We start from the raw sequence: 20465 nt of genomic DNA, 5'->3' as shown, positions 1-20465 counted from the left end.
CCCATTCAAATAATTCTTACTGATTTCCTGAAACTTCACGGACAGGAGAGAAAAAACCAAATTGTCAAAAAGTGTAAATTGCCCATTCCTTATGAAAAAAAAAAAAGAACAAACATTGACGTTTTAATTTTCTGCTATCCTATAAGGTTAAAGGAGGTTATAAAATGTCTTGCAGTTTCATAAAGGAAGACATAGAATGAATTTATGTCATCAGCTAAATTAATAACACAATACAATCTAAACTTTGCATTCATGTGTGCTGTGTTATTTATAGATTTCTCCTCTGAAGTGTCAATTTGATATTCCCCATCAGTGCCCATGTGCTGCTATTCATGCTATATAAACCCCATGGCATACACTACTTCATAAGCCACAGTGATTTTCAAATATCCTTTGGTTATCTGTCCCTTGCTGGGCTTTCAATTAACAGCTTGTGTAAAGAACCCAAATTCCCACCTTTCCAGGAGTTCTCTCAGAGATGTCAGCTCCTCTTCCTTCTGCAGCCGAGCAGTTTCTGATTCAGAGAGCTGCTCTTGTGCTTCATCCAGCTTTCTAGACAAACTTGTGTTTGCAGCCTGGTGAAATAAATGACTGTATTTTCTTACATATAAAAATAACACTTTCCCAAACATTGGACAATTACCAAGACACACAAACAATGCTTTAAAAGAATCAATTAAAGCCCAACCACCAATTAAGATATTATTGTATAAGCAGACACTAATTAGTTGTGTACTAGTGATTGATTACTTCTGTCACACTGAATAAGGGATAGACTCTAAAGTAAGATAGCATTAAGCCTGTAATTCTTATTAGTCCATGTCAGTTGAACTTTTGCCTCCTTTCAAGAAAAATCTCTCAAAGATGATGACAAAGGAATACGGCCTATAAGTTTTTTTCACAACCTAAAAGTTTCAGAAGAAAATAAAAGTGAGGAAAATGTTGTTTATAAAAGCTATATGGCACGTGAAGGACAATGGAAACAAAAACTTTTTTCATAGCTAGGCTCTCCAGAGAAGTCTGCCAAACTTGGAGTCCTCAGGGAGCATACCGAAATGCATTTATAAATGTATATATTTCTGCTGGCAGGCAGGGCCAAGTTCAATAACTTAACTTTGTTCTTTCTGGATTCCTTACACCCCAGTATGACCCTTTTAATGCAACTGTTCGATAAATGCATTGCAAAAATCCTATTATTTGCTGGATGGGTTACTTAGGAGATTAATGCTCAGATTCAGTGCCCCTTGCAGCCTGGAAACGCTGGATCCATACATGTGGCTGAGTGCAGTGGGCACTCAGGGCCTAAGACAGACACCTTGTAAACCTACACCTCCATTTAAGAAGTATATACATAACCGGGTCTTAGATAAAGCCTGACTAGCTTTCAAACAGGCAAATCCTAAGTGTCATTGTGCCATAATCTCTGTTTCAGTGGCTAAATGTTGGCTGACGAGTATGTGGTCTACAGCTCCTATCTTTACTCATGAGCATTCTCAGACCCAGAGCCAGTCATCAGAAATGCTGCCTGCCTTCTCAATTATAACACTAATGCCTGTTGACACAAACACCTCTGTCTTTTAATCAGATTGAGCACCTACTTGTAACTCTGCAATCTCCTCCTCTGCAGCACGCTGCTGTCGTTTCTGCTCCTCGAGTTGGTTTCTTACTCTCCCACACTCTTCACTGGCAGCCTATCGGAGAGATTGAGCCAGGAGTTAGCATCGCTTTAGCAGCCACCCCTTCATCTATGAAATTCCCAATTGTGAATCACGAGTGCTCTTACTGCCACATACAGGATAAATGCAGCACCACTGTCAGGCTCATAAAAGACAGCTAGAGACACCCAGCTCATGGATTAAAGGAAACTCCTCTCTATGGTAGCAGACCAGCTGTGCTTTACTGTTGCTTGCTATGGACTATTGGAGCTTCCAATGAAAAGATGGCCCAGTTTCTGAATTGCTTTGGCTCAAAAGACTGAGACAGCCCAAATCATACCAACCATAAGAGGCCTTTCTGAAAACAAAATATAACTGAACATATGCTATTTTCTCAAACTCGGGGGATTTCTGGATATTATCAGTAGCATAAGCCTCTGATCAACTGCCAGTAGACATTATCTCAGAATGGCAGAACAAACACAATAAAATCTTTAGCCTTTAGGTGTGCTGTTTCACCCGTACACAGCTGACTCATGTTTTCCTGGAAGCAAAACTTTCATCTTGGCTGCTACCTTGAGCAGCTGAAAGCAAATACACAAATACATAAGGGATTTATTTGCAAAAATATCTGGTCTCAGTCTAAGATTGCTTTCATAAAAATCAGTTTTAAGGACAAGTAGTGTTACAGGTGTGGGGAACAGGTCTTGTAATGTTCCTTCACAACTTCACAACCCTCTTCATTACTTCATTACTTTTCCATACCCTGTGACCTTTCCACTGTGCTCAGAGGGCCACACTATAGATCTCAAAAAAACCTTTGAAGAGATATTTTACCTCAAATAGGCTTAGGTCATCAATGCAGACACATTTTCAGATTCCCAGTGTAAAGATAGCAGTGTGCTAGTCTCAGAGCTTGACCAACACAAACCTTAGGATTTCACCCAGTAATTGCTGCGGCAGGTGGGAAAGCAGGGGAAATTCTGCACAGCTCCCTCAGCTATAATAACCACATTAATTTACCTTGAATTTTGTCTGATAATTTAGAATTTCTGTGCTCATTTGAAATTTTATTGCAGAGAGCTCTTCTTGGCTGGTGTCTTGGAAACTCTGTGCCTGTTTCTTTACTGTCTCCAGCTGCAATTGCAGACTTGGGACAGCTGCGGCACATATTTGAGCCTCCTCTAATTTCTCTTGCAGGCTCTTGTTCTCCTGTCTGAGATTAGTGATATCAAGGTTCAGCTTCTCCTGTTGCTTTGCTGCCTGTCCTTCCAGTTCTTTGAGCCTTTCTGTGGCCTGGGCTAACTGCTCTTCTGCATCCACCTTTTCAGAGGTCAAAGCACAAATCTGAATACCAAGTTCAGCCATATCCGTATTGGTCCTGTGGAGGAGATCTTTGTTTTCTTCGTTTTCCATTCCAGCAACTTCTAGCAACTGCTTAGCCTTGGATAGCTCTTCCTTCAGGTTCAGTAAATTATTTTCCAGCTCAGCTTTTTCACGAGCTGCCGTCTCCTGCTTTTTTTTCAGCACTTCTTCTCTTTCTTTACATTGTACCAGTTCCTGCACATGGTTTCTGTTGAGTGACTCGTTTTGCTCTTTCAGCTGCTGGACGAGTGCCTTCTGCTCTCCCAGGACAGTCTCTGTCATTCCCAGCTCACCTCTTATCTGTTCTCTCTCATCAGTGGTCTGCTGAAGCTTGACTCTCAAGTCAAAGACTTCTGCTTGCAACCTAGACACTTCACCTCGGTTGACCTCCAACTGCTCTTCACTCATGGTCAGTCTGGAGGCCAGCTCTTTTGCCTCCTTCTCCAGAGAAGCTTCCTGCTGTAACTGGTGTTTTTCCACTGAATCTTTTTCTGATTTAAGGGATTCAATAAGCTTTGTCTGATGAATGCATGTCTGTTCAACACTCAGCTTTTCCATCTCAAGAGTCTCTGCTTTCTTCCTATGTCTTTCCGCTTCAGCTCTTAGCTGCTCACACTGGTTCACCATGCCTTGCAGTTCCACTTCTTTCTCCGTGAGCTGTGACTGGAGACACTCTTTGCTTTCCTTCAAAGTGCCTAAACTTTTTTCCATTTGTAAACTATGCTGTTTGGCACTCTTCAGCTGTCCTTCCAGTGAGGCATAAGACGTGTTGGTGGTCTCTTCTCTTTGCTTTAGTTCCTCATAGTCTGAGTGCAGAGCCTCTAATCTCTCCTCCAGCAACTGGGTTTGCCTCCTGGCATTCTGCAAATCTTCATCCAGCTGTTTGTTCTCATTCCGGAGCTTCTTCTCTTTTTCATCAACTGACACCAGGGCATCATCTATCTCACTCTGAAGCTGCTTCTCAGAGGCTCTCAACCTGACCACCTCGGCTTCCAGGGAAGCTTTAGAAGCTTCCACATTTTTCAGCTTCTCTTCCACCTTCTTCATGGACTGCCGCAAATTTGAATTTTCCACTTTCAGCTTCCTGCTTTCCTCTTCCATTTCACTCACTGAAGAGTTTTGCTGCTCCATCTGCTCCTCCAGCTCCTTGACTTTCTGGTTGAAATGCTCCTTCTCAGACAAGAGTTTCTGATTTTGCTCCTCAAGGCTATACACAGTCTGACTCACCTTTGTTAATCGACCCTCCTGCAGTTCAAGTTGCTCTGCTTGTGACTGGGCTTCCTGTTTCAGTGCTCCTTCCCTCCTACCATACTCCTCCTCAAGTTTCTCTTTTTCTTTCCTTGCTTCCTCAAGACTTTTTTCCAGTGACCCCACCTGAGCCAGCGACCCCATTACCTGGGTCTGGAGCTCAGCTATCTCCTTTTCTTTCAGGGTCAGGGCCTTCTGAAGTGCATCCATTTCCTTTGCCATGGTTTCCAGGCTCCCAAGCAGCTTTTCACTCTCTTCTTTGGAGTCAGCAGCAAGGCGATCGTATCTGGATTCCAGTTCCTTCTGTGCCTCTTCTTTCAACTGTAGCTCCTCCCTTGCTACTTTCAGCTGAGATGCATGTTCATCACTGAGCCTTTGCATACTTGCCTTTTCCTTTTCTGTCTCCTGAAGCTTCTCTAACAGTGTCTGTATCCGCAGGGCAGAGTCACAGTGGGCTGTGGCTTGCTGTCCCTTTTCCTCCAAGGCAGCATCAACTTTTGCAAAGAGGTTGAGGTTCTCCTGCTGAGTGGAACTCAGCTTGGCTTTGAGCTCATTGATGCAAAGATCCTTCATAGCAATCAAAGCCCTAGAGGCTTCCAGCTCCTGATTCAACACCTGCATTTTTGAGGCACAGTCTTCCTTGCTGATGACCAGTTCATCCAGCTTTGTTGAATATTCCTTCTGTTGCTCCACTGCATTCAGTTCCAGTGTCTGCAGGCACTTATGCAGGTCATGAACAGTGCTCTGAGTGGCATGTGAGACCTCACACTGCTTCTGCAACTCTGTGATCATCTTTGTCAGCCGGGAGTTCTCCTCACTGTAGTTACTGCTCTTCTCCTTTTCTACCTGTACTTGTTCTTTCTGATGGCTGACAGTTGCCTGGAGCTCCTGGTTTTCCATTTCTAGCTGATGAATACGATCTTGAAGTTCCCTCTGCCTCAGCTCAGCCTGGTCAAGTTCTACACGCATCTCTTCAAAGCCCTCAAGGTGTTCAGCATTTAGGGAGTTATTTGCATCAGGGCTGGAGGGAAACTCTTGGGCCTAAATGAACAGAAGGAGAAAACCAGAAAGCTTCAGAGGAGTTAAACACATACTTAAATGCTGTGCAAATTCAAGTTTTTATGGCACAGTGACCTCGTATGTTGTGTTCATAGCAGTATGAGGTATCAACTTACAGGAAAAGAGGCTTGTTTTCACAAAAGAGAAATGAAAAATCCCTATCTGTGGGCAGCCTTCCAAATATTTTTTTTTTCTTCTACAAGATTTGCATGTTTGATTGAATTAGCTATGGGACAATTCCCCTTTTACTTCTAGCAAAGAACTCTGTCTATAGTTTCTCATTATAAGAAACATTATCACCATAAAACCACCAAGCTCTCTTGAAATACGCCATTAATTACTACACTACACAAACTTTTATTTGGAATTTGCTCACCTGCAAATAACTGCTCACTAAACTGCTCATGCTGGAACTGCGACTTGGGGGCTTCCATAAATACGCTGAAGATCCAAGTGAGGATAGTGTCCTCCTGTTGATCACATGGAGAAGCAATACATAAAAGAAGTAATGTGTAAGACTTATCTAGTTATAACTACCACATATAAAAAGACATAACTATCCCTGGTGTCTGCGCCAATAGCCACTTAAGTTGATGGAAAACAAAAGAGAGATATAAAAGTTGCACCTATAAAAGATTATGCGCTTGGTAGCTGTCACTTCTTGCACCCACAAGAACCAGTGCAGCTTTGCTCAAGAAATTGTACTGCTGTGTGGTGGTGAATCGACCAGATGGTGGCAGCATGCAGCTCTCGGAAACCCCTAGTGATTGAAATCAATCTGAAATCAGACCTAGTAGTTTTTGTCATCCCCCTGATTTGAGGTGGGATCAGGCTGTAGCGAATGCATATCATCACCTCTACCATTGCTGCACATGAAGCAGAATTCTTGGTTGTTCAGTCACTACACATCTCAGCTCTTAAAACAGAAGGAGCTCAGAACATTTCTCCTTGTGTCTATGAAGATGAGAATAGCTTGGGATTTGGGCCTAAACTGCAATTACTGAAAGTACTCTGTAACAGACTTCTGTGACCATCCACTCTGATCTCTGGTACACAGTATACTAAAGAAAATAAAGCCAATTTGGTCATGGACTAATTACATGGAGAAAGTGTATGCCTGCTCTAGCACAATTCCTACCTCCAAAAGCAGAAGAGTTTAATGATTCTATAGCAGGCAGGGATTTACGGCCCTGGTAATATAAAATGACAAAGTGTTTCTATCTTACCTGGCAAATGCTGGCCAAGCAGCATCTAAATCGTAGCCTCTTGACGCCAAGTCAAACTGAACGTCAGTGAGCTCATAGAGTTGACCCACTATGTCAGAACTCATTTTGGAATTCAGAAATGGACTTCTTGCATAGTACCAGTCACTAGAAAACAAAAAAAATATCAAGTAGTACTCATTCATAAGTGAAAAACAGGCAGCAGTTTCACTTGCAAAAAACCCTCCAGAACAACATTATCCACTTTACTTAGAAAAGTTACGATACACTATTCCAAATGCAAACAGAAAACAAATAGGTCCACCAACCAACATCCCATCATTTTCATGTGAATGAAATCAAACAGCTTCAATGAAGCCCACTGGAGTATCTTTAAAAAGGTCTTTGCACAAAATATTTTTTGCTCTAGTACTTGGCCAAAACACTGTCAAGACAAAATACTTGCCATACACTGGATAATCACACACTAAATTCATAAAGCACACATTTAATCCATCAAAAATAAGAAACAGAAAGCAGCAAGCACAATGCAAATAGTTGTCTTTTTCTAAAAGCTCTACTAGTGCCCTTCCAACTAACTACAAACTTTCTTCAGTGTTCCTCAGCCAGGGGCAAGCTGTTCCTCTGTGTGACAATACAGAGATCTACACAAATGCTTTCTGGGGCTTTGCACAACATATCCAAATTAATCCCCCTTTATGATGTGCAGCACTGAATATTAAACCCAGGATCTTCAATGGTTATAAAAATGCCACCTTTGAAACCGACATACAGAAGTATAAGCACCACCCACACCATACATATTTAGCTGTAAAACTTTCAACCTTTATCAGCCTGAGATAGCTATGAACCAGTGACCCAGGCCGAAAGGTCTATTATCCTTCCTATCCTATTACCAGCTCTCTAAGCCAACAATTTGAAATGGTTTTAGTTTCTCTCAACAGCTGCTAGGTCATGTTGCTTGATCAGCAGAGCAAACACCCATTAGCTAACAAGGTATTTTGTTATTCACCTGGTCACCCTGGTGTTCATAAAACATTGCTGTAAGGTGTCTGCTAGCCTTTGGTGAACCAGAGAGTAACGAAGAAATGCTCTTCCTTTCCCAAGAGATGTTCGTAGCTGGAAGGGAGAAACCACAAGAAAAGAAAATTCTAAACACCAGTTGTAATGATGGAGAGACATGGCCAGAACAGTCTACATACCAAACAAAAAAAAACCCCATAATAAGTCACTAGTTGTAAAGGAGCAGTAAGAACTGCCACTGAGAGTCACCTTCTCCCAACACTCACTGGGAGGAATTTTTTTGAATGACAATATAAAAGTCATCACGAGACCAATGAATCATTTACTATATTGAGTACATGGGTACAGACTATGCTAAGGGCAATTCCCAATATGAGGCAAAATCTCAGTGGGCCCAGCAAAGCCAAGATCGACTGCTTAAGATGTGTCTTCCTACAGCTAGAAGAGCTTTACAGCAGATCTAGTCATAGAATGAACACATACAGATATACAAATACACAACCCCATGGAAAAAGTAAGCCCTTCGATACAAAAGGCTTTCTTAATATCTAGTTATTAAGCTGATAAAAATCTAATTCTGACTTCAGACCAAAAGTAGCTGCAAGACTGAAATGACTGGATCTTTTTATGAGCATAGGTGTTAAATCAATGTAAGGTGGATCACAAAACTCAGCAGTAAATTTTGTTATAGCTACTGACTTGGGGACATCTGAGCTATTTGTTGTCCTGCAAAATAATGAAACACTGAACAGTAGTGTTTCATTTCTCCTTTCCATCAAAATCAGTGATCAGTTTAGGAATGGAAAATGAAAGTGACTAAAAGAATTTCCCACCAGTCAGCCACGCTCCTACCCAAACTGCTCATCCAACTAACAACCCAAATATATTCATGATTTAAAAATGGATGCCAAGAAAAATATTAGAGGGGCTGAGACTCAAGTTAGAAGGTTACTGTAAACTTTGCTTGAAAAAGTCAGTGTGAAAGAAGGCTTGAAGGCCACACAAGCTTGCTCTCCTTCTGATCAGTGTTCTGCTGTGGTGAAGTGAGAACAATACCTTAACTCTTAGTTTCCTTGGTTTTGCTCTTACTAGACTCTGTGCTCAGATAAGACACACGTTCCTCATTTATCTCAGCAATCCACTACATACAAAGATGTTCCTTATAAGTGGAATGATGAAATGTGGAGTAAAGAAAGCAACACCTTTTACTGCTTTTTGTTCTGAATTCTATAGAACACAAAGTAATAATATGGTCCCTAACAGTTAAGTACCCTAGAAAGAACAAATTTAATTTGCCGGCTGTTTTTTGCCCTCATTCACCCTGTAGATATCTGAATATTTCTTCACAGAGATGCCATCCCTGCCCTATACGCAGAAGCTTACAAGTGTTTTTCCTAACTAGGCATATTCAGTGATTATCTTAAGAACAGTAAATAAACACTGGAAGCCACTGAACTAATCCTATCCCTACTCCCAGTGGTTTATTGATTTAAACTGCAATGGTTTTTTGTAAACATGGAGATACTAGAACTAAGGTATGTGATGTGAAGTAGAGGAAAATACTTACATAGCAGCTACAAGTAGCCAAGGACTATTTGACTAGGAATCAAAACCATGCCACCTCCTGCTAAAGTACTACCAGGATTCAGGGAGACAGGCAGTGTCTGGTATTGTCAGTGTTTCCATTTTGACTGCAAACACCGTGGCTAAGGTGCAATGCACAGCTATAGCACTATAGCTGGTGCAATGTATGGCTGTAAAGACTTGGAAAGAAATTTATTCAGTGTATTTACCTTTTGAATGGAAAATGACCAAAACTCAATGTTCATCTAATGCCACCAAAGACAAGGCACGCTGTTTAATTAACAGATGGGCAGTTTTCAGGTTATTCCTGTTTGCTTCTCTGCTCCACCCCTCTAACATATTATGCACTCTAGTATTAGAAGCACTGCAGGCAAAGCAGAAGAGAGGCATTACTCTGTTAACAATGTTCGACCATGCTTAAAAAGAAGCTGCCAGTACTCTTTCCTCCTTGACTGTTTCCATTTTCTAAAGTCAACAACTACTGTTCAGTGAGCAAATAAACAACATCTGGAAACCTTTATGTTCTACCCAACCAGGTTCAAAAATTGGCTGCTGATTTCCACCTGTAATGAAGGGGAGTAATCAACATGTGTTTCTGTCACCTGTCATTTCATTTCTAGACCTGAGTCTGCCAGCTCATATCTGAAAAGACTGATTCTTTTAGAGTTCATATACCTAAACCACAAGCTAATAAAGTTAAGAAAAGTCTTTCAGAAGCTCATAAAGTTAAAAGAAGTCTTCCACAAACTAATTTCTGCAGCTGCACAGAAATTGAAAAAGAAAATGTCCTTCTTGCAACCAATAATTTCTGACGTCATGCTAACCATCAAACAACCACAGGTACTGAAGAAGGAGGAAAAAGCTGAGCTGCCTTTACACATAGTAAACACAGCTGATACCACAGGCAACAGACTGTTGAAGGCTACAGCACAGTCACCTTTCGAGAGAAATCAGGTTAGTTACAGCTGCTGAGAATTTAGGGGCCGGTAGCTACAGTCAGAGGTTACTCTCTGCAGCAGCAGTCACCGTCCTTCTCCAGCCTTCCTAGAAGTAGTGGGAAAATCAAACCCAATTTCCATGGCTCTCCCCCACTTCCACTCCCAGAGGTAAAATAAACAGAAGCCCTTCCTTAGCTTGTTTGCCTCGGAACAGCAAAATTCAACGTTGCCCAAGCTGCTGAGAGAAGAAAGTGAGGTAAGGAACACAGAGCCTGCCTCTGCTACAGTATCACAGCTCTCTTTCAGATGGCTCAAGACAGCAGTATCTAGAGCTGCTGTGGAGGAATTGCTAAGAGAATATGGAAAGCTGCTGCAAATAGTAACTTGCTGATACAAGCTAGGACTGCTCACAGGTAATAGAACTGAGCATCAGGCCAGCACCACCACAGAACCACCTCTTTTACCTACACAGGAAGTTCTTCTTCAAATGATTCTAAAGACTCAGACAGGATCAGCACACAAAGCTTCTCACAGCACTTATTTCACCCACTCATTGAGCTGAAGACATGGCTGTTACAAGATTAACCTTTCATTACTGTAATTAATAAAAATAAAGCTTTTTCTCCTGTTCACAACAGCTTACCCAAGAGAATAATAACAACCATCCCGAGGCATTACATCATGCTATTTGACATGGAGGAACAAAGTTGAGACAGAAGATGAAATGCTGCTCTTGGTCAGTCCTCCTCAGCCCTACTGACCAATTCAAAAAGTCTTAAGAAATGCCAAACATAGTGAATCTTTCCTCTTAAAGCAAGTCCTGCCTTAAGCTGTGCTAAAGATGACAGGCTCTACGCTTGACAATTCTTCACTCTTTTTTAGAGAAAATGGCAACAAGTTAATGAAAAGGCAAGGCACAAACAGAGATGGCTAGGAACATTCAGTTCTGTAAGTGGTCTTCAAAATAAGAGTCACGCTAGGTAACCCTATATAATTTAGTGCCTGAGTAAAAAAAAAAACTTTGCATCTTTATACTTTACATGAGAATTGAAAATAAAATTCCCAACTTTTTTTTTGCTGTGTCTTAAAAGCCACATATTTTGGTGTCTATTGCTCTCTGGAAAGACATACCAAACCACATGCTATGATGCTTAACCGAGATACTTACTTCTGTAATAGACTTGACAAAGCGGATTCCATCATTAGCTCCTTTAACTTTTGCCAGACAGTCACAGAAATAATCCCAGTAGTCTTTTCTGTTCCCCAGCAATGTGCTTTTTTCTTTCTGGTCAAACTTAAACAAGAAAACCAAAACACAGTGAGTAAAACTTAAATATAAATAGCTACTTGGAATTCTGTTCCTCCCCCAAAAGCATGTGGTTTTATGACTCCTCTTAGTTTTAGCCAACGCATTCACAAAGGAAAGAGACACTGTACTGTGCTGATGCAATCCAGCGGTTGCAAAAGCCACTTTACAGACAGTAGCAGATAATAATGTTCAGGGTCTAATTAAGATACAGACATCCATCCAAAACTGCTGAAACAAAGATTTACAACACATTCAGCAGCTGTTCAAGAGCAACAAATTAACAATCAGTTGCTCAGAGACCTGCAATCAAGTGTGGCAACAGGATGGACGGGGCTTTGGGCAGCCTGACCTAGTGAGAGGTGTCCCTGCCCATGGCAGGGGGATTGGAATTAGATGATCTTAAAAGTCCCTTCCAACTCAAACCATTTATTCCATGATTCTACAACACATGTATGTACAGAAAACCGTGCTCTAGCTATATCACGTTCAGAGCAGAAATGCTGTGTGGGTATGGACTACAGCTTGGACCACTCAAATCCTAAAGGATTCTTAAGCTTCTGCTGAAGCCTCTGCAACCCAATTAAAACTCACTTGCCTAGATTTAAGCTAGATTAGCATGTCTTGCAATCAGTGACATCATTAGAGTACATGTAGCCGTAAGACTATGCAAACTGGATTTCAGTTTGCCCAGCAGTGTCCTCTTTTATTTAAATTTTGAGAATGGCCAAAAAGCAGCAATCCAGATTAAATTATCAGCCTTTTGCGTTAAGCTTTCCATACAATAAAAATGAATTCCCAAAGTGATATTGCTAAAAATTCTGTAAATTACTCACACTGCTATATTTGCACCATGAAAAGCTTAGTAGCATTTATATCTCATTAAAATGTTGTCAAGATCTCGTTACACCAGATTTTCCAAGATATTTTAGCAGGATATATACCTAAAATCAAGCTCAGCTCTTTCAGATGAATAGAAAAATGCCTTATATTCTTCAATCAAACTGCCAGTGTTGCCTTTTAATGACATTTATTTACTTTCACTTCAAATAACTACAATAAGCAGCACACACTCAGTCCACTTATTGGAAAAAAAAAGAAAGAGAGTCTCAACTGGATATTTTTATTATTTGAGTTAAACTCTACATACTGAAGAGGCAATAAGAAAATACAAGGACTAGCTTTGATGGTGTATTACAAATGACACAAAAAACTTTTACCTGTAGAAGGTACTCAAGCTTGTAGGAGAATTTTTGCAAGTTGACACTGTCATCTGTGATTGGCTCCCCACCTTCTTTAAATTCTTTACTTAATTCGGTCACAGCATCTTTAAAATGAGACATCAAAATGGTTAACTAATGTAAGAGATATGCAACACCAAGTCCTTATGCAACTAAATAAGTGTTTTTTCAGCCTTAGACATTAAGGATGTGTATTCAGTTTCTTTCAGTCTTAACAGTGCAAAAAGCGTACTGATATGCTTGCAATTGAACATCACCTATAAAAAAAAAACCAGAGCTCAAGTTATGTCAATCTGTTATACTGACTATTACTTCTTAAAAAGAGCGAAATCTCCTTTTGACACGTAACAAAACCCAGTAACAGACAATTGCTAACTGATTCTTCAGCAGAGGAAATTGCTGTATCATGTGCATATTAAGGTATTGCCACAGGACAAACAGAATTCTGATTAGAAAGGACAAAGCATGTAATGTGCTAAAGGGGATCAGTAACACGAGAACAGTCGTTCAGTCAGCACATTTATCTTCTCCATGCTTTATTCAGGAAGGTTCAGCTGGTGCTAGTTACAAAACACAAATTAGAAAAATAATTTACATAAAAATAAGAATATAGCAATGCCTCTTCCCTAAAACCTACATCGGCAAGGGGTGAGGAAATCTCAAGTCAAAGCAAAGTCTGCTGCCTCTCTGCATACTCTGGCCCTCAAAGGGTGTACTTCTCAGCATCAGAAATTACTGATTTTGCACTTCTTTTCCACTTGTTTCGTACTTGTTTCAGGTGCCTGAGTGAGCCTTAGCTCCCAATCCCACTTGATCCCTTTTGCAAATGAAAATCTCTTCTTGTTAGCAGGCACGAAGATCTCCTTTCCATGTTACAAGAAGGTCTGGATTCCCAGTTTTGGTGCCTATCATACTTCATATTTAATTAAAATTTAAAGGAAAAACATCTGGATCTTGGTACAGGCAGCTGATTAGGACAGAAACAGAGCATGAAAATGGTTATGGACCTGCTGCCAATTTTGCCTGCAACAGAGTTGTGGAAAATGAGGTTAGCTACTGCTAGTGAAGGATAAGTCAGGTGCACAGAAAGAACATTCCATTGCAGCAAGAACAACAAATCTAGTTCTCCAGTACTTTTCCTCTGGGTCTTATTTCTAGTTAGGTTTGGCCTCCTGTTATTTTCCATTTCCACCTTAGCAGCAATGCCCACGCCAGCTTCCCACCAAGGGAGGGTCTAGAAACCAGGCCTTCTCTCACACGAGGTCTTGTAACAGCATAGCTCTACTCATGCCAACAAAGTCCTAGCTCACACCGCACAGCCTACAAACACTTTTTTTTTTTCCCCCAATTCTAAGCTTGTACGTTTACATTTGCAGGATTTAAGAATCTAGGATCCTGCCAAAAGTACAGCACTTCCCTCACCAATTAGTCACATCATTATTGAGTGCATGACAGATCTTGAACTATGATGCACACAGGTGTCACACAACTGAAAACCCAACTCCTAACTCCATGCAGTCCAACATACAGAACGTGTTTCTCAGCATGGCACTGTACCTTGTAAGTCCCTGATAATCCGCTGGAGCTGACTTTCACCACTAGTTGCTGCCATACTGAAAACTGAAGGTGCTCCCCTTCTGGACTGGTAAGCTTTTCATCCATCTAGATAAAATCAGCAGAGTTCATATTCTTGATAACCATTGGGCTGACGGAGATTATTCTTCTCTGTGACAACTGCAATTCTGTAAAAGTCAAAAATAAAATTAGTCTTCGTCATTTCAAATGAGCAGGAGAGAGGCACTTTGGTATTTTAGATCCTGCTTAGTAACGAATTCCTGTAAGGCCAACGCTTTTCCAGGAACCCCCTTTATGTTCCCTTCTAGATTTCACTTTTCATTTCAGTTATTTCTTCAGTTATACCTTTCAAAACTACTGAAAAAATCTCAGAGAGCAATTTTCTCCTGCTGGAGTTACAACGCAGTTAGTCTTACAGCCCAGCTCAGGATGAAATCTCATGCAATTCATCTTGTAACCTTGACAGAGGTCCTGATGACACAGGACTTTCCCTCCCCAAATTCCCAGTCAGATGTTCCCTACAGGCTGCAGAGTCAAAAGATAGAATGACCTTCCTGTTTAAGGGACACTATCATGACACAAACTTGGCACCGGCCAAGAACTCAAAAAATCATGCATGTTTGATTCTCTGGCACTGAAGCATATTTTTAACTCATAAAAGCTACTAAAAGATTTAGTAGCAGAGACCGGTTTCAGCACAAGAAACATCTCTCATCCTGTCCTCAGGACCCACTGTTCCCAAGACATGTAAGAGGACACCACTTTATTTTAAACTCTGTTACAGCATCCCTGGCTGGATAAATATACCTTTTACCACCTTGCATTATAACAATGACAAGTGAGTTATATCTGGCAGTCATAGAAAATCTTTTATTAATTCAAATTAATGATTTAAAATTAAATGAAAGCCTCAAACCCTTTACTAAAAAAAAAAACACGCTTGGGGACCCAAACTTTCAAACACTAACCTAGGAACAATTGTTCAAAAAACGCCACATAGAAACTGCACAGGGAACTTAAAATCCTTTCCAAAGGCTTTTCAGAATTCTGCCTGCAATGGTACAGCCAAGCTTCCAAGCAAGTGCAACACCCAAAGTACTGAAGCTTTAGAAAATTTGCTGCAACACTTCAGTGCTTTTGTATCATCCAAGCTGAACTACAATGAAGTTGTAATTAAAATCTTACAAATTTTTGAACTACAAATGTGATTAGGTCAAATTATTGAATTCCCTTTCTCTTTTCTTTCTCTCACTACCCAAATAACCAAACTGGCATGGCTGAAGTAGTGTCTGAATGAATTAAATGGACCATCCTTCCACTCTACACATCAAGCTATTGTTTGGAAATGGTCCTCATATGATTCCGTATTCTTTCCTTTTTGAAGCAAAGCAAACCTTGTCAAAGCCATAGGGGAAGAAATATGGTAAGAACAACAAAAAGGCTGAAACTAGGCTTACTAGGGTGTTTCTCTTAATACTTGTGTTCTGTTACCTGCTGGTCTCCATTTCTATATTTTGATGGCAGTTGTCACATCATAACATAACTGTCATGTGGACCATGTGCTGCCAGGGGAAGTGTCTTGGCCTGCAAAATCCCCACAACTGTGTTGCTTCATGGAGAGAATGCCAGCACAGCATAAACCAGCCAACCTTTTTTGGTGCCAAACACGACTTTTCATCCTAAATTAACAGTATTACATACCCAAGATTCCTATCTTGATTCTACCAAGCCATCAGATTAAATACCACCCTTCCTTGCAACTTGCTGAGTTTGGGTACCAGTGAAAAAAAAAAAGCAATATCAAACCCAGTGAGTCAACATTTCATTTTCTAAGCAGATACAGTAATATCAGCCATATCTGTCCAGTTTGGCAACTGTTACAGAAAGAGGTGTAAGAAGATCTGGCAATGTAGGCAATGGAAAACCAAAATATGTGGCCAAACCAAATATGCTAGCTCACAAAAACAGGAAAAAGAGCAAGGGTCAACAACGGGATCCCACCCATCCTTTCCAAGCGCCAGATCAAGGCTCCAGAGGCCCAAAGACTACATGAGACGCATGTCAGGAAAACAGCAAAGAGGTCAACTGCAGGCATGTACAGAGTGCCTGGAAGAGATCACAGTTGGAAGTTGAGCCCTTATTTTGCAACAGCCAGCAGGACACGAGGCATCCTATGGCAAACAGATGAGGCATGGGACCTGGTCAAGTACTAATTCCCCACTGACTGCCCAAGCAGATATTTATTGGGGAGGATTAAGGCAGTTTGGGATTACACCAGCCCCACCAGCACTGCATAAATTAGTGCACTTGCCGAGAAGTCACAGATAAGTGACTGCTGTACCTACAAGAGTTTAGTGGCACAGTGCAAGGGAAGGCAGTGTGTTCCCAATGCGTTGATCCTGTTGTGCCAAAGCAGTCCAAGACACGTATCTTTATCCCTGTCAGGATCTCCTAGGCAGAATGCTAGGAGAACCTTAACAGAGATCACAACTCAGCCGAAGGCATGTAGCTGCACAGCCCACTGCTCTCCTCTCTGCTCCCCGTCGGCCTCTTCCTCAGAGCAAGGTCTAACGTCTTCCCCCTTCCCTGCAACAGCTCCCAGCCATGAGATGTGCAGTTACTCCCTTCTCTTCCTGGAGGCGAAGTGGATCTTTCAACATGGGCTGCTACACAAGGAGAATGTGCTGAAACTTTTTCTACCTGCCTTTTCCTCTGTAAAATGAGGACATAGGTATTTCTCTCTTCCTCAGTCCTCCAGAGGAATTCTTAGAATACACAACTCATCCCACAGAAAGGTGCAGAGTTCTCACTTTCTACAGCAAAGAAAGACAACAACATACCTTAACTGTTTTCCCAAGGTTTTGAAATAGGAAGAGCTTCTGTAAACACCTGATCTAGTCCTTCCTGATCACAGAACAATTCTCCTAGGATTGTTTAGAGCACAACCCTGTTCCTCCAGCATTTCCTATCCTATTATGTATGTCTGTAAATATCTGCTATGTGAGAACAGCATGATACATGTGTCTGGCATGAGTGACCTGCTTTGGGTCAAAAGCTTTTTAGGTGATGCAACGCTACCTCTTGTATAATGGCATTTGACTTGCAGCATTAACTTGCAAAAAAAACTGCAGGGCTGCAATGACATCACACCTACAACCTAGCACAGAGACCAGCAGAGAAGTCAAGACAGGGCATGTCGTCAGTCCCTCCTCTGCTGATCTTTGAAGGCGGCTACTCCCTCTCCTGCTGGTTTAAGTGCCAGTGTGGGGGTGACAATCTTCTTTACAGAGGAGGATATCCTGGAGATTAAAGAAAGAAGCAGAAAGGAAACAGCCCACTTAGAGGAAGAGGAAAGATTTACCTGAGGAGGAGCAAGACACATACAAAACAGTAAACAAAAGGTAATGACTAATTAAATTGGTTAGTGAGGAAGCTACAATGACCTACTTTTAATCTGATTTCATCAAATTTCTCCAGCAGCTACATTTTTTTAATTCATTGGTGAATTTTGGCCAATCTTGACGGAAGGTAGAGGTCTTCAATATATTACACTCCTCACCTGCAATCGGAACAGGAAGCCAGGAGGAAGTCCACAAGCAGAGGTTCTCTTGGTTGATAAAAAGGCTGCAGTGAGATTTTACTCACAGTCTGATATCAGAGAATCCAGTCCCCACCCAACTGCATTTTCAGCATACATTAATCACATAGCTCACACTAAGGCAGTGGAGTAATTCGGTTATAAAGTAGATCGGATCTGCAAGACAAGTTCATTGGAAAGCAAGGTCCACTACTTACTACTGCTTATGGAAATATTTCATGTTAACATAACTGCTCTGGTCTAGCCATTCCAAAGAAGGGCACTTCATCACATGGCCCCCACTGGTATCACAAGACCAGCGTGCCTGCAACTCTAGACCTGTTCTAACACTTTATATGAAACAGAACAGGCAAGTGAGGGTACTGAGCCGAATCCTACACTCATGAGTCACAACAACTTTAACTGTGTTAGTCCCTCATGTAATATGAGTATCATTTGTCCCATAAAAGCAGACACTGGCTGATAACTGCAAGGTACACTTTGGGAGAGTGTGTGGAAAAACCAGCCCACCTGGTCATACACTTGGCTACAAGACACTCTGACAAAAAAATACTGAATGCAAACCTCATGGCAAACATAAGGCAGGAAGTGGGAAAAAGAAGTCTCTGCCTCTCAGGACCATAACACCACTGACATAGTTTAATAATTTCATTCCAGTAATTTCTGGAATTTAGTGCAGCTGGGCTGCTAGCTCTTCTCACTTTGTACCACTCAGGTACATAAAGTTGCACATCCATAAAGGTAAAGAACTGTTTGCTGGAAATAAAGGTCTGAGGTGAACTGCAAAAAAACCAGCATGACTTTTCCATTGTGAACACACACATGCTTTTACTGGGCACCTCAACTCTCTGTGCTTTAAGGCTGCATAGAAAGATATGTGACTGACAAAAATGTGCACTGGACTACATTAAATAGGACAATTAAAAACCAGAGGCCTGAATGTCAGCCAAGGTCTTCATTTGGAATTTTTAAGCTTAGTTCCACTCAAGAAGTGAAATTTTCTTGCTAAATTAATCTTCTCCCTTCACTTTCTACACCAACAACCCTTCACATTTCAATAACAAAAATACATTTCTGGAGGAATATTTTTTATTGCTTTTAGTACTTCAAACAGGAGACCATGCTGCAAACCTATGCTGAATTTCCCATAGGCTCATACACACAAACCTTGTTTTTGAAGTGTTTGGGCATATAAACATCTACTAATAAAATACTTCTTGCAGAAAATAAGTGTTGAGAAAAACAAATTCACAGAGTATCACAGCACTGCAGAAGAGAGTAACTAGATGAAAAAAGTGCATTAAAACGTTCACATATTTTGCAAATGCCTGGATAAAAGTAGCATATCTATAGTCAGGGACTCGTGACAGGAAAGCCTTTTTGTGGGGAGGCCCTTGTGCTCTAGGGATATTTGCATTTTACAGCATAAGAACACAAATCAATAACATGCACAAAATACTGCTTGCACCCCTAACCTGACAGGAGACACGGACACAAAAGAATCAGTAAAGTTTTGTATAATCTTTGCACAAATTTCCCTATTCCATGGACAACTGGCCTGCATTCCCCCTCTATTCCTTATATTTGCAAGCTGTTCTTAGATCAAAACTAAGCAAGGGATACATGTAGACACGTGGCACAACAAGAACTCAATGAGATAAGAGTTAATTTTTAACTCCCAGTGGGGAAAGCTGGCAATCCAAACAACTGTTCCTTTCTAATGCTGTACCTATCAAATTGGACGTTCACTCCAAGATCCAATTTAAACCCTTTTAAAACAGTTGGCCTTGATCATCTTTGACGTCTCTTCCAACCTTAACGATTCTATGATTCTATCAAAATGTTACACTGAATTTTGCCAAACATGTTATGTTTGAGATGTGTTAGACAAGGGACACAGTTTCTTGATGTGGAGAACACAGTGCTTTGTTTCTGTTATTCCTCACATCAAAAACTATTGAACAACACGAACACAAATGACCGCTTGCTGCAAACAACAAAGGTATGAGCTTGTCTCACAAAGACAACCTTGCCTCAGCCCTGTCTTATGACTAGAGAAGTTGCCTGTTTGAGGAAGCAGTTAGTTCAGAAGGAGAAGAGTGTACTTCTGGTAAGAGGAGTTGTCCTAGTATTGCTCTTAACAAACTCGCCCAGCCTTTTTCCTTAGAACACGCCAGGCCTCGCCCCATGTCAGGAATGCTACACTGTGTTTACTAGCATCCACAAGTTAACCTAAGCATAACTCTCCCAGAAACTTGCTTCTCCTCAGCTACTCCCATCCCAGTTTACCCTCTTGGGGAAATGTATCCATGTCACCTCAATGCTTACACAGAGAGTTGAAAACATCACCATCGTTCAAGAGCAAAATGACTTTTCCTCCCTTCGTACTCTCAATTCTTCTAAGCCATTCTCCCCATGTCCCTACAAACCCCTCCCTGCCACAAAACCTGCTCCTCCTCACCATAACTCACCCAACCACTTAAATTTCTAAGACATTATTCAAGCCAGGAACCTAAGACTCAAATGCTGCTCTGAGGTGCACCACATAGATACCATACAGATACATCAGAGGAGTTCCAGCGGCAAAGGAGCATTGGTGATTCACGACAATCAACTTGCTCACTGTGCAAGCTTGGAGTCTTCCAAATGC

At 41.2% G+C, this 20465-nt stretch overlaps 1 protein-coding gene across 5 annotated transcripts in view; it reads right to left on the bottom strand.

Annotated features, from left to right (window-relative positions):
* Positions 1-20465, bottom strand: part of FYCO1 (FYVE and coiled-coil domain autophagy adaptor 1) — a 45042-nt gene that overhangs the window by 19894 nt on the left and 4683 nt on the right. For 3 of the 5 annotated variants that reach the window (XM_054057842.1, XM_054057841.1, XM_054057844.1), the window contains exons 2-10: positions 14200-14384; positions 12622-12728; positions 11264-11389; positions 7563-7669; positions 6554-6697; positions 5704-5797; positions 2679-5309; positions 1599-1691; positions 457-575 (exon numbers count right to left, since the gene is read on the bottom strand). In XM_054057842.1, coding sequence (XP_053913817.1) covers positions 457-575; positions 1599-1691; positions 2679-5309; positions 5704-5797; positions 6554-6697; positions 7563-7669; positions 11264-11389; positions 12622-12728; positions 14200-14254 — 3476 coding nt within the window. In that variant the 5' untranslated portion in view covers positions 14255-14384. Of the gene's footprint in view, positions 1-456; positions 576-1598; positions 1692-2678; positions 5310-5703; positions 5798-6553; positions 6698-7562; positions 7670-11263; positions 11390-12621; positions 12729-14199; positions 14385-17776; positions 17946-20465 lie in introns of those variants that run through there. The other 2 variants (XM_054057843.1, XM_054057845.1) reach the window with 2 other exon arrangements.

This window comes from Cuculus canorus, chromosome 2, assembly GCF_017976375.1.
Source record: "Cuculus canorus isolate bCucCan1 chromosome 2, bCucCan1.pri, whole genome shotgun sequence".
Classification (NCBI taxonomy): Eukaryota; Metazoa; Chordata; class Aves; order Cuculiformes; family Cuculidae; genus Cuculus; species Cuculus canorus.
Note: the sequence above shows the minus strand (reverse complement) of the source record. Positions and strands in the feature narration are given on the sequence as shown.